General features: G+C 42.9%; 2 protein-coding genes across 2 annotated transcripts; both read left to right on the top strand.

Moving 5' to 3' along the window:
* The first annotated feature begins 530 nt into the window (after nt 1-530).
* LOC104452248 (receptor-like protein kinase ANXUR2) lies at nt 531-3,107 on the top strand. Its single transcript, XM_010066748.2, has one exon. The coding sequence runs from the start codon at nt 531-533 to the stop codon at nt 3,105-3,107; it is 2,577 nt and encodes an 858-aa protein (XP_010065050.2).
* Nucleotides 3,108-6,543: 3,436 nt separating this feature from the next.
* LOC104452045 (FIP1[V]-like protein) lies at nt 6,544-14,794 on the top strand. The gene is made up of 10 exons (XM_039309426.1): nt 6,544-6,771; nt 7,546-7,760; nt 8,044-8,170; nt 8,296-8,364; nt 8,924-9,034; nt 9,141-9,242; nt 9,313-9,548; nt 10,076-11,843; nt 13,497-14,127; nt 14,222-14,794. Exons 1-9 carry the CDS (start codon nt 6,595-6,597, stop codon nt 13,896-13,898), a joined length of 3,207 nt encoding a protein of 1,068 aa, XP_039165360.1. The 5' UTR covers nt 6,544-6,594; the 3' UTR covers nt 13,899-14,127; nt 14,222-14,794.
* Nucleotides 14,795-14,998: the final 204 nt, after the last annotated feature.

A 14,998-nucleotide genomic window follows, 5' to 3' on the forward strand; every position in this document is an offset into this window, starting at 1 on the left:
CACTAGAGACTCGGATCTTGCTTGGTCACTCGAGCTCCAAGCTTTGGGGCGGCAGTCGGGTCTAGACCCTCGAGGTTCCTGGTCCAGTCGCCGAGTGTCGGGGCCGAGCGCCTGGGTGCCCTGACTAATTTAGCATGCGAACTCTGCATAGCCAATCCGAATTCGTCCAAGAACATAGCAACATTGACGAATTCTATCGACGCCTGCGATATGATACTTTCGCTATCCTCCTAAAATTTGTGATTAGCGAGTGCAAAGCGTGACGTGGCACATGCACGAGGGATTAAGAAACCCTGAAGAAACGCTCAGGAGGGATTAACACTAAATCAATGCGTAATTAATTATTTTTACTTTTTTTTTTTTTGTTAGCTCTGTCCCCTCTCAACGCCACAATCCCCACCACCTCAGGAAGAAAAGAAAAAGAAGAAAAACAAAGAAAGAACATTCGGGGAATCCCAGGTTTCATTCTTCATCCTCCGTCCTCCTTTAGCCTATTCCCTCCGATTCGGGTCGGTAATGCCTCCTTGGATATGGAAGGCAAGCTCCGTTCTCGTCTCTCGCTCTGTCTCGTGTGCATTTGCGCTGCCCTGAACTTTGTTCACGGCCTAGGAAGACGTTCCGAGCCGCCGTACATGATCGCATGCGGTGCCTCGAAACGAGGTGCCGACTCGGATGGCCGGGCCTGGTCGCCGGATCCCAGGTTCCTTGCCTCACCGGCAGTGGCCGATACGGTGCCTGCTGAGGCTGAGTTCCAGGACCCTTCCCTGCCTTCCCCCGTCCCGTACATGTTCGCCAGGGTCTTCACCGCCCCGGCCTCCTACAGATTCTCGGTCCCGCCAAGGGCTCGGCTGTGGCTCCGGCTCCATTTCTATCCTTCCTCTTACAGCAACCTTGATCCGTCCGACTCCTACTTCGCGGTCGGCGTGAACGGGTTCACGCTCCTGAACAATTTCAGCGCTTCCATCACGGCGCAGGCGCTCACGCAGGCGTATATCATCCGAGAGTTCTCGCTCGCGCCGGTTGGATCCGGCAACCTCAACATCACTTTCACGCCTTCCGTGGAACATGGAGGGGCATATGCGTTCATCAATGGAATCGAGATAATTTGGATGCCCGACATATTCGAGGAGGCGGCAACGATGGTCGGGTTCAGCGATCAGGCCGTCTCCGTCGGGGGATCTTCTTTGCAGACATTGTATAGGCTTAACGTGGGCGGACAATACATTCCACCGACCAATGATTCCGGCCTCACGAGGACATGGTACGACGACACCCCCTACTTATTTGGCGCTGCGGCCGGGGTCACTTCCGAGGCCGACAGGAAGGTGAAAGTTCGATATCCTCCCGACGTTCCGGAATACGTCGCGCCCCTTGATGTGTACCGCACGGCGAGGACGATGGGTCCGGATCCAAAGGTTAACAAGAACTACAACCTCACCTGGGTTTTCCAGATCGACGCGAATTTCACCTATATCGTCAGGTTCCATTTCTGCGATTTCCTCCTCGATAAAGTTAACCAGCGCGTGTTCGATATCTTCGTGAACAACCAGACGGCGCAGGCATCCGCCGATGTCATCGCGTGGTCCGGTTCCAAGGGAGCGCCGGTCTATAAAGATTTCGCCACTTATGTTAGCGATGGCCCTGGTGATGAGCAGCTGTGGGTGGCTTTGCATCCGAACGTTTCGATGAATCCCGAGTACTACGATGCGATCCTCAATGGACTCGAGATCTTCAAGGTGAATGACAGCAATGGGAATTTGGCTGGTCCTAACCCGGTTCCATCGCAAATGCTTCTCCAGGCCGAGGCCAAGGCCGACAAGAAATTCGCTCCTTCGGGTCCTTCGAGCACTGGCCAAGTAATTGGTGGGATCGTCGGAGGGGTTCTAGGATTCGCTATCGTCGTTTCGGTATGTCTTTTCGTGCGGTATCGGATGTACGAGGCCGACGGAATGACCCCTGGAGTCGGTAAATGGCTGCCGCTCCATGGAAGTTCCCACAGCAGATCGACAATTTCCGGCAAGAGCAATGCCAGTACCCACCTCTCGTCGCTCGCGGCAGGCCTGTGCCGACACTTTTCGCTGTTCGAGATCAAGCAGGCTACCAAAAACTTCGACGAGTCGCGGGTCATTGGAGTGGGAGGGTTCGGGAAGGTCTACAAGGGCATGATCGATGGAGGGTCGACCGCAGTTGCCATCAAGCGTTCGAACCCTTCTTCGGAGCAAGGAGTTGACGAGTTCCAGACCGAGATCGAGATGCTCTCGAAGCTGCGGCACAAGCATCTGGTCTCGCTGATTGGGTTCTGCGAAGAAAACGGCGAGATGATTCTGGTATACGATTACATGGCCAACGGCACGCTCAGGGAACACATATACAAAGGCAACGAGCCGCCGTTGTCGTGGAAGCAGAGGCTGGAGATCTGCATTGGCGCCGCCCGCGGGCTGCACTACCTGCACACGGGGGCGCAGTACACGATCATCCACCGCGACGTGAAGACGACCAACATCCTGCTGGACGACAAGTGGGTGGCGAAGGTCTCCGACTTCGGGCTATCCAAGACGGGGCCGAACATCAACCAGACGCACGTCAGCACCGTCGTGAAGGGCAGCTTCGGGTACCTGGACCCCGAGTACTTTAGGCGACAGCAGCTCACCGAGAAATCCGACGTCTACTCCTTTGGGGTAGTCCTGTTCGAGGTCCTGTGCGCCCGGCCCGCCCTCAACCCGAGCTTGCCCAAAGAACAGGTCAGCCTCGCGGACTGGGCTCGGCACTGCCAAAGGAAGGGGACCCTGGACGACATCATCGACCCGTGCATCAAGGGGCAGGTCACCCCGGAGTGCTACAAGAAGTTCGCGGAGACGGCCGGGAAGTGCCTGGCCGACCAGGGGCTCGACCGGCCACCCATGGGCGACGTGCTCTGGAGTCTTGAGCTGGCGCTGCAATTGCAGGAGAATCCCGACGGCACGTCGGCCAAGTTCGTAGTGGAACATGAGGACGACGTGCAGAGATCCATGACGGGCACAGATGGAGAGACCGCCATGAGCGGAGAGATCCTTGATTCGAATCTGAAAGCAGTGTTTTCGCAGCTAGTGAATCCTAGTAAAAGATGAACTCCCTTCTATTTTTTTTTTTTTTTTTTTTTTGATATATTCAACTCATTTCTGTACATTATTTCTCGGATTATTCATGCAGTCTAATCCCATCTCCAAGTGATTTTTTCATTTTTCCCAATGGGGGAAATCCTGTGGTCTAATCCCATCTCCAGTGCCGGACTCGCAATAAGGGTTAGACCCGTACTTAAACGGTTTTTTCTCCGGTTGAGAGCACGTCACCAAACACGAAACGGGATCATTTACATCCTATCCTATTGCAAATCTCAACCACCGGTTGTCGTCTTTTGCCGTCGTTGCGTAATGACTCCTGCTAAGTTTGGGTGAGGATTGCAGACTGATCTGCATATCCTTATATGGGACCTAAGATGGCCCATCTGCAGTTGCACTATCTGTTGGACTTCTCTTCTATACAACTAGACAGTATAATTGATAGATTTTTATCTTCAGTAGCCATATGTTTTATGAATTGAAGAACATTTTGCGCTTGGGCTTATGCCACATTGATGGTGCCGATCTAGGGGAATGATCAGGTAATTTTTCCTGTGCATTTCGAGATGATCTAGGAACAAGACTTTCTGTGACAGGATAAATGCGACGGGGAATGCAACAGCGGGGTTAATCTGTGGGAGGCCATTAAGGATTGCATTCAACAGCACTCAGCTTCTCTTCATCTGTGATTCTTGCTTGGGGCTTTACGTGGCCAGTCCCCTCGGGACCGGCTCGTTTCTTCTGCGGGAGGTGCAGCTATCCATTACTTGGTTGAGCTGACTAGTCTCAGATTTCAGCTTTTATATCATGCATATGAAGTTCAGTTTGATTATGCTCAGTCGCAGGGACAGTGGAGGAATGTTGATTGATAATTTCAGATCTTTCTGATGTTCTAAAGAACATCGACTGGAGCGTTATCAAGCCAGACTCAAGGAAATTTTCTCAATGCCTATGGCACTCGTTACTCCAAAGCATACAGATGATTAAACGCCAGGATGCCCTCATTGAGCTCGACATCTGAAACAGGATTGCCTCTGCGGAAAGAGCGCGAACCATGCAGAAAGCCGCATTTCAACCAGTCAGCTAGGTCAGTTCAAAGTTCCGTCAATTCGGGTGTTTTAGAAGAGCGCTGCTACACGATGGAATGTATTCGTTGCCAGAGTCATTGCCATGAGAAGCCATCTTCACTGATGAAAAATGAAGGAGGATGGCCAGTTGCTGCTGCACTTGGGGAAGTGACTCCCTCGTTTGAATGTTTACATTCTGCAAGATGGACAAGGCAAAAGAACCTTAAAAAAGACAGCCTTTCCAAGCGAACGCTGCTCAAAAGTCTTAAAGTGAGAGTTAAAGTATAGATGAAATAGGACCGATCAAAAAAAAAAAAAGTGAGTTTTCACTTATCCTTTTGGGTAGGGCTTGAGGAGAAAAAAGAGGAAAAAAATATGAATGTTGATTGATAATTCGGGCTTGATTTCCCACCTTGAGTTTCATCTGCTTCCGGTAAAAATTTGCAATCTTGTTTAGATTTTTGGAATATACAGCAATGTGTAATTTAGATTGAATTCAGCCACGACGGTACCGCCACAAGATTACAAAGATGGATATCCGATGTGTTTATTTTCTTTGGCCGGTGTGGCTTGTTGGAAATCTGACAAGACAAAATTTAATGAAAAAGTACTTAAACAATGTGGCTAGGCATGGAAAGTTCCAACTTTCCTTGTTCTTTCAAACCTGACAGAATGCTTGCAAGATTCGTCTAAAGTTTGACTCTCCTTGAAATCCTAATTTATATCCTTGAAATCCTAATTTATACCGATTTCGAGATAAAATTAAGAGGTGAATCTTGCAATAAAAAGGAGAATAAGCAGAGACGACTCAAGTTCATGTCAACAAAGCCAAGACGACATGGAGCCATGGAACGCCCTTGTGAATGGCTTCGAGGGTATACTCCACTAGAACGACACTATTATTGCTCAACCATAGCAAGCCATTTCACTTTTGACAAACGTACTTAAAATTTGTTTTTGGAAGATTCAAGAGCCAATTCAGTCCCTCCAGCTAACTTTAACGAGATATTATTAACATGGATGTCGATCGGCTTATGTAACACAATTGATGCTATTGTAAACATTCTTTAATAATATTTTAATAATCTTTATTTTTGTTTTTCCCTTTTCCTTCTGTTTTTCTCACTTTTTTTCTCCTGCTCTTTGCGGATATTCTTCAACTTCCATTCATTGACACTTCCATATTCTCCAAGAAATATCATTGATTTAGCAGTAAATCAATTAAGAGTATTTAAAAAAAAAAAAATTATATTTAAAAAATATATATGAATTTATGACATATTAAGAATATCAATGAATGAAGTGGACATTTCAATATAGTTTATGGATTTTTTTCATCTAAATATTAAGCAATAATTATACAAATAATTCATGAACTTTGATTAAATGTTAATGTGCTCTCGAACTTTTAATTTGTTTAATATGGATTATGAACTTTTTTATCTCAATGTAGTCCATGAGATTTCTTAATTTTTTTTGTTATTCATTCTAGTCTATAAAATATATAAAAATAATCAAATATCATCTTTTTGTTAATTTTGGTCAATGTTCAAGTTTAAGAAAATCAAAATTGAATATTTTTATATTATATATTCACCCCAAACTTTTTTTGGTGACGTGAAAAATCCCAAAATTTTCAAACCGTGACATTTACCCCATCAAGGGCAATTTTATCTTTTTATTCTATTTTTTTTTCCTTTTTCTTTTTTTCTTCTTCTTCCCACGGATTAAATTTGAATCTATACTAAAAGTTTCGGGACCATATTGTATATTTGGTCAACGTTTGGGGACTATTTATGTGATCGTTCCAAAATATTAACTACACTATCTCTAATTTTTATTTAAAAAAAAAAAAGTTTGGAGTAAATATGTCAATTTTTTTTTCGTAGGAAATGTTACGAGATAGGGTTTAAGGACTGGTGGCCTGCGTCGTCGTTTTTACAAGGGGTTTTAGAGCATAGCTGTTCACGAGCTCTGACGTACGCCATGCTTCGAGCTCTCGCTGCCATCGCTGGTTCTTTGCATTGATCGCAGCACGCCAGCTCGTGCTCTGTAGCCGCGCTTGCTCCGGCGTCCGCACCGGCGATGGAGGAGGCTGACGACGGCTTCGGCGCTCTGTACGTCGACGACGTTGAGTTCGCAGCGAGCGAGCCCGCCGGCGGCCTGCTCGGCTGCACCGATTCGTGGGTTCGGGCTGTGGGCGGAGAGGAACCGAGCGGAAATGGTGGGGGAGCTGGAAATGCTGGTGGAAGTACTGGGTCGGAGCCGAAAAGTGGTTCCGAGGTGAGACGGTTTGAGGTGAGTGATTTGAGAGAGGATGGTGGCAGGCGCGAGGAGGAGGAGGAGGAGGAGGTGGCGGGAGCGACAGCGAGGAAGATTTGAACATAGTTGTGAACGATGAGGATTGCCGAGCACTCGCGGGTTTGAGCATGCGGAGCGCGTGGGACGGAGGCAGGTTCGGTGATGATGCTGACGGCGGTGTCGACGGTGTCGCCGCCCAGAATGGTGTGGGGATGAACGGAAGGCGGAGCGATCAGGTAATGAATGGAGGCCGGGATTGCGATGGTGCACCCAGTGAGAGAGGAACTGGATTTAAGCAATTGAAGGTTGTCATTGGTTATGATTCTTGAAGTAGTCTTTCGCGCATTTTGTAGGCTATAAAGTGGTAGCTTTTGTTTTTTGGGTGGTATCTGTAAATTCTGCCTCAATTCACTGACTTTTGTTCGGTTCCTCAGCTATGGAGATATGAATAGTTTGTGAATCTTGTTTTGGGACCTATCATAGTAGATGGTGCTTTCCACTTTTTACTGGTTCCAGTGAATGGAGTTGAAGATGCTTTTTACTAAATAAAAGTACGAAAAGTCACAGTGGTTTAGGATTTCACAGTTTATTCATGAGGATTCATGATTAGGAGTTGAAGATGCTTTTTACTAAATAAATCTTTTGCCATCTTCCATTTTTTCTCTCTTCAATTTTGTTTTTTCCTCTATCCACGATAACCTGTTCAAGATCCCAGTAGTATCTGCTTGTTTTAGTAGTAATCACGTTCCTAGCTGATGCAAGAAAATCAACTGCTGCCACATTGATATTAGCCTTCCAAATGGACATCTCTGTTATTGTGCCCCTGCTCTTTTTCAACAACCATGGGTTAGATGAATTTTTCTTCTGCTCTTTTTGGCACTAATGAATTTTATTATTTGGGCTCATGATGTATTCTTTAACTCTTGGATGAATAAATTATAATGTTTCCTTTAGTACTCCTTTGGTAGAATAGTTCCTTTGCTTTGTTTGGTCAAAGATAGAATAGTTGTTGATCTGGTAAATTTTATGGCTAGCATGTTCAACAAAGTCTACTCTCTTGTTGGGTTGCCGTGTTGCAGTTTAGAGAATCTCACAGGACTGGATATGCACGTGCAAACTATTGGAGAGCTAACAAATCTGGGGGGATGATGGCATTATCCATGTCAGCAAGAGGTGATTTCGAGAAAAATGAGGACCAGGATCATAAGGAAGTCAGTGGCATGGTCCATGCTTGTGCTCCATCTAATTTAGCAGTAACTCAAAAAGGACGTAGTTTTTCTCTTCCCTGGTATAGGTCAGTAGATGTGTTACAGTTTTGTCTCATTCTCTGTGCTTTTTCCCTCTTGTATGTGTTTTGATTGGGCAATGTTGATTACAAGTGGATGTATTCTGTTAGATGGCTTCATTCTGCATGTGTTTTGTCCCTGGAGGAGTCAGCAGAAGAGCATTATCTTAACTAATGATGCTTGTACTATATGTCTGATTTCCTTTCCTGACAATTATACTTGAGGAATTAGAGTAATAGCTAGAGTATGGTCAAGTATGCTTCTATTATGCAGCTTCTTTCATATTTCCAGGAATATAATTGATGTGAATATCAATGCACTCAAGGAGAAGCCATGGAGGTATCCAGGAGTGGATATAACTGATTATTTCAACTTCAGTCTTGATGAGGAAAGCTGGAAACAATACTGTAGCTCTCTGGTAATTTTATGGCCTGTGGTTCATTCAATTCTGCTGATGTCAGACCTTCTTAAAGCATTACTTTTTACTCTTCTCTTTAAGTATGATTAATTCAGATAGAGTAATCAAACTGAAACTGACTGCAGGAGCAAGTAAGGCAGCAGAGCTCTTTGCTGTCTAGGATCCCCACTTACGAGTCTTCAAGTCTCAATCAGGTACTAAATCTGATTGGCCGCTGTGATGCCTTCCTTCAAATCTCACTGATGGAATATTCAACTCTTTTAGGACTAGATTCTGTATAAAAATGGTTTGCCTCATCGCCCCTACTATTTCATATTCCCCCCAAGTTACATCTAACAAAATCATTTCAAATTTTATATGAAATTAACAGCAAAATTACTGAAATTTGTTATAGGACCTCATATATCCTCACATTGACTTGCTACTTCTGTAGCCTTCCAAAATCACTTGCATTTATTCGAAGAAAATTGCTAAAATCATAGCAAAGACCAAAAATCAATTAAGAGTGACTGCAATTCCCAAAAGGACCATTTGACCTCTAAATAAGTTTTTTTTTTTTTTTTAACAGTTCCTTTATGTAAGAAGGGTTACAGTATTATTTGAGGTGCATTGTGATAATTTCGACAATTTTAAGTTGTAAATTGGGAAAATGAAATAGCAGGGGGAAAAATGAAACAGACATGAAAAGGCTGCAAAGTTTAATTAAACCTTAAGAAAATATTCTTAGCAATTGTTATGGCGGTTTATGAACAGGAGGAGTTAGTTCAGGAAGGTATGGCTGATGGAGCTGGTCAAGTTGGATCAGGAAGGACACATGCACCCTCAACTACGGTATCTCTTGATAGACAAAGCCTGTTGACAATGGTGTGTATAATTTATTTGACTTGATCTCCATTTAATTACCATCCACTAGATTTCATCTGAGTTTCAGTGTAAATGACTATGTCGTGTCATGTCTGTATTTCTCCAGCAAAAAGGCAAAGCAATTGAGGTTGCAGAAAGCCTCGGTGAACGACAGCCATCTATGGTTCTAAGGCGCCTGCGATCATACGATGCCGATGTAGTTATAGAGGTGTGTCTAGAGTTTCATTTAGTCTTGGTGGCAAGTTTGACAAATCCTTATTAATTTATTTCTGGGGCAGGTTGCTTTGCCGGATCCCCCCAAGGATTATTCTATGTCAAACAAAAATGGGCACAATACGTTCTCCAGAGAATTGGATAATGGGAAACTGCATGTGGATGATAGTAGAAATACTTTCCAGCCTCATAAAGCTGACAACGAAGATGCATTGATGCCTCATACTGTGGATGAGGACCTATCTGTAGATTGTCTGGAAGAAAATGCTAGAAGGTTCAGAGAGTCAGTTAAAGGGACAAGGTATGGGAAGCTACGTCCGACTTTTCGAGAAGCTGTTTTTAGAGAACATAATGGAACATGCTTTTGAATCCCCTAAGCCTGTGAGCTTAATCTCACTGATAACTCTGGACCTTTGTGCCTAGTGTATCACTGATCAAAAAATTATTGAACACACCTCTAGGTGTTGTTTTGTACAGCCATCAGTGAATATGACCCTTTCAAATCATATAAGAAATGTAGAGCTGGGTAGAGCAATTAGGAACTTACTTCCATCGGTGGATGAAAGGAACATAATACGGTCTATCACATTCTCTGAGTGTTAAAAAAAAAAGAATATTAATATTGTATCAGCACCTGTTAACAAATTAAGAGGATCAGCACTTGTTAACAAATCAAGTCATTGCGTCTATGCTTTTATGTGTACTAATGTATGGTAGGGTTTGGCTTCCTCAGATTTTTTCAATTAGTTGAGCTATTCAGGAATTTTTACATTAATCTAAACATTGTCCAAGTTATGGAACCCTGGAAAATCTCTTTGATCTCCCTAGGTGCTTTGAGCTGACAAATGCATCTAGTCTCATTGATGGATCGACATCTGGAGACAGGAAGAACTCTGATGGTGATGACTGGGAGGGTCAAAAGGCGTATATCCAAGATGCAGAAGGAAAAGCTGTGACTGAAGAAACAATGAAAAAAGCTACTCAAGGGGTCTGTGGCACCTCATTTATAGCAGATTCATGCATAATTCAGGCTGAACCTTCTCTAGGGGACCGGATTCAGCTTAGTTTGTCTTCACTATGCTTTGAAAGTGAATCTGAAGCATCTGAAGATAGCGTTTCTGTTGATCTTGGAAAAAAAGATGATGTTTATCATAGAAACCTGTCCTTTGGCTCAAGCAATGACTTTCACGACTCAAGTACCTGTGACAAAGCTTCAATCAAAACCAAGCCAACCCATGGTACATATAATCCGAGATGCAGAACTCACTTTCGAGTGGGAAATGTTGGTGAACCAGATGCTTTCAGTGATAGTGATGATGTTGCATCCAACTTGTCTGACTCTAGGGGCATCAATGAGTGGGATGACTTGGTGGTTGATCATAGCAGATGGAATAGGAGACAGGGTGCAATAGATCATTCTTGTGAAGAACATGTTCCATATTCTAGAGAGAGGGTATATGGTAGTGAAAGGTTTGATGACCATTCCATCCATACTTTTTACAAGTTGTTGAGCAGAGGTCAGCATACATCAAGAAACGAGCTAGATCAACATTTCAGAAGGAGTCAAGGGAAAGGGGAAAACTTTTTTGGAGGCAGGTTTAGTAAAAATGGCAAAGATCTCGAAAGGGATGGGAACCATAAAGCAAAATGTAAACGCATGGAGGAGAGGAATTCTTATTCACATAAAGAGTTGAGCCAATTAGTTTCAAGGTATTCCACTGACACTGCTAAGGGAAAGGATACTCGATCAAAGCTGAAGAGTGAAGATCTTCAAAGCAATAAGAGAACCAATCATAATGGTAGGTTTCTTGCTAGGCACAGAGAAGAGTTCATGCTTGAAAACCATAGAACCTCTCTCTCTCCCACGGAATGGGAAGGGGATTATTTGGAGAATAACTGTGGAAGAGAATTACTTTACTGGAGAGAACTGAAGAACTTTGAGAGAAGAGGTGGACATAGAGGCAATCCCCCATATGGTAATGATTGGCTCATAGAATCGGAAGATGAATGCCAGGAATACAGAGATCATGAGCGCCTCTCCTCCCAGCTGTATGGAGAATCTCATGCACCTGAGAAAAGAAGATGGGGTGATACCATGTCACCAAGGGATGAACTGAATCACTCCAGATTATTTGGACTGTACAGGAAGTTCCCGAGGCAATCCCATTCTGATGAAGGAGGAGAAAGTCGTCAGTCTCATGTTTATAGTAAGATTGATGGCGCTGATGATGGTATTACTTTTTCTGGAAATCATACATGTGTGGGGAGAAGAAAATATGGATTCCAGCAATCACTTCCTTGGAGGAATGATGATAAATTCCATCTGAAGCATCAAGACGATCAATTACATGCTGAAGAGGCATCATTATTTTGTGGAAGATCAACAAATAGATGCGTCAATCTTAAATATAAAGATGCAGATTGTGGGATGGTTGATAATGGTATCAAAGAAGAGAGGAGTTGGTTCAGAAGGTCAAGCAGAGGAAATAGTGCTCTCTTTCTGAATGAAGGATTTTCTGTTAGCGATAAGACTAAGCATGATGAGACCATGTCAATGTCTGGGAATCCAGTTAACTGGTTTGTCAGGGAAGGAAAGGTAAAGTTGGGGAAACTGAGGTTAGAATTATGTATTGTTATCCTTGTATACAGTTTCAACTTTAAAAAAAGGGCTTCTCATTCGTTTTGAATTTTCACTGCATGCCTCTTGCTTCTCTCTTTTGATTGCCCCACATATTAACCTCGAAATGTTTAAAACGGTTGAGGTGGCTTTGTAGTTCTTTATAACTCTTCCCTATTATGTGTATCCGTGGTTTGAAATTTTCTATATTTTGATAAGCCTTTTCGAGTGCAGTCCTTGTCTTTCTCACTTCATTCCCTTTTTCAAGGGTGCTCCAGGGTTTCCCTGTAAACTTAGTTTTGGTGCAGACATATCTTTCTCTCTTTTATATAGGGGTTGCTGTGATAAATCTGAAATTGCTATGTTAATTTATAGTTTTTGTTAACTTGATGCTTAAAATAATGGCAAACGAGGGATACATTGAGAAGATTTATGGAAGAAATATATATTGGAATTTTAACCAAAGTGGGGTGGGGCGCAGCTGCGCCACGCAGACTGCCTTGCCCTGTCCACCCCATTGCCCATCCCTAGTCACACAACAGGACTTGAACCCTGCCCCTTGGCTGCTTTGATAGGTAATGCTGGCCTGCTAAATGAGCTGGATGAGCTCACTTAGAGTAACAGAGTAGGGTTTCCTTTCAGATTTCAGGAACACCTTTTATAATTCATTCTTCTTTTATGATCAGTTTGTTCTTCCTGCTCTTTTGTGTCCAAAATGCTATATTAGATAGGTTGAGTTAATGAACAGGGAATATTATTCTTGTATCACGAGTGTGGCTCACTCCATTTGTTCCTCAATTAGCTCCTAGCTCCTTTCACTATTGTTATTCATTGCCAGCATGAGAGGCGTTGGCTTTTTACTTCAGTAATTTGCTAGGATATAGTTGAACTGGAGAAGATTTTCAATTCTTGGTCTTATGAATTCGTATAGTCATTATCATCAAACGTTCAATCTGTGAGTATTGTTACTGTACTGGAAACTTTTAATGTTGAATTGTCTTTCGTGTAGACAAGTGTCTGCTCGTGGGCTTGTTCATAGGAAAGATAGAAGTGTACAAGCAATTTCTAACATGTGTTTGATTAGCTGGGTGTCCATGATGACTGCAGTATTTGTATCTTGCAGTGCTGAATGTTACACGGTCTAATATTTATGTATGTATACAATTGACAAGTTCCCTTAGGGCAGTTGTTAACTGATTTGGAGTTGTAAACATGAAAAGACAGGTTTATCATGTTTAATTTTCTCAATATATGAGATTAGGTTAGCAGAATGTATGCATCTACCTCAGGACAATATTTGGAAGATGTTTAGGAACGATATTCCGCTATACATTTTTGGCATCCCTGTAGTTTTATCTTGCAAAGAGTGGATGTGTACTGGTCATTAATTTTGAAAATTAGGTAGTTTTTTTGCCTAGCCATTCTGCTGTATCATTTAATTCTGTACTTTGTGCAGAATCATTTTGATGCAAGCTTTTGAAAGAGTCCCACACTCAATTTTTTTGTTTTTGTTTTTTCAAATAATCCACTTGTTATTTTAACATGGCTTGATATTTCTACTGAGGTTATTTATTTTTTATTTTTTTTATTTTTTTAATATTTGGTGTTTCTTCATGGCAATATGGGATGCAGTCCTCCAGAAGATACAACAAACAGAGAAATCAAAGGCACCATGTTAGTAGCAAAATCATGGATCTCAGAGTAGCTGGGACGGATCCGACTTTGAGGTACAGAAATACATCACAGAGGAGAGAGGCAGCTGAATCTGACTTGCCAAACTCTGTGAGCCATCAGGCTGGTAAGAAATGGGTTGACAAATTGCCGGTTAGTGCAAAAATTGAAGATTCGGAAATTGAGGATGACCAGATTGGGATGGAAGAGCCAAGTACTGATATTGCTTGGGAGAAGAATCATGTTCCTGGTGACATAGCTGTGACCTGCAACGTGAAGAATAAAAAGAAGGACCTAGAAAAAGTCCCGAGATGGATAAGGCTATTGGTGGAATTGATGAAACACGGATTGTTGAGACAATAGCAAAGATGGAAAGAAGAAAAGAGCGGTTCAAGGAACCCCTCACTTACAAAATGGAAGTCGAGGTGAAAACCAATCGCCAAGTTAATTTGATGCCGGAAGTGACTGAAACGAAGCATGAGCGACCAGCTCGCAAGAGGCGCTGGGGTGGAAGTTGAACACCTCATAACATGGGCTTCATTTCAGATATCGTTGCTACACACATTACACAGGACGGGTCTTGGAGATTCAGGTAATGTTGAATTCTCTGTCTCAATCGTCGTTTACCATTTTCTACCTTTGGGGATTAAATGCCTAAAACTTCCATCGTCTTCTATGGTTCTAAGATCTCTATTGATCAGTGTGATGCTTATATTGCATCCGTGCTGGAAATTCTCTAGATTTCGAGATTGTGGAGACAGTCTACAACTAATGTCGGGCTCTATCCTTTCCAACCCGACGATGAGCAATCCCCTCCGAGATTGCAGAAACAGTCTGCAGTCAATGTGAGACTCTATAAGCTTTCTCCGCACGACAAGCAACTGCTCTGCTCCTTATATTTCTCGAGGAAGCTATGAGGAAACTTCGCTGCATTCGAGATGCTGCATGAAGTAGAAGACAGCAAGGAAGGGCATGGAGTATCTGAATGCTACCAAAGACTGCAGGTACAATGAGACATTCATATCATCGACCCTCCTATCTGGGACAAGACAGTTGTTGTTGGTTACACTTGGGTGAAATTGCATAGGTTTCAGAGGAACTTCACAAGTTTTCTTGGAATACAGTTGCATTCTTAAGTTTAAATGTGTTCCAAGTCTGATCTCACAATGAGATATTCATTGATTCACTGGCAGTGAGGATTGGTCAAATCAGTATTCATGGAGGGGAGACAGTCATGCTGTTAATGAAAAATTTATTTTATGTTGGCTCCGTTTGTTTTGCGAAAAATGAATGATTTGGAAAATACTTTCTTAAAAATGATCATTTATATTGCTTAAAATAATGAATCAATCAAAATGGGGTGGCTTTCCTTCTTTAATGAAATTCCTCTTTTGCACTACAATGAAATAAATAAATAAATAAATGATATATGGCGATAAAAGGTTCTAATAACCTAAAAAGAA

Source organism: Eucalyptus grandis, chromosome 1 (genome assembly GCF_016545825.1).
Source record: "Eucalyptus grandis isolate ANBG69807.140 chromosome 1, ASM1654582v1, whole genome shotgun sequence".
NCBI classification, from domain to species: Eukaryota; Viridiplantae; Streptophyta; class Magnoliopsida; order Myrtales; family Myrtaceae; genus Eucalyptus; species Eucalyptus grandis.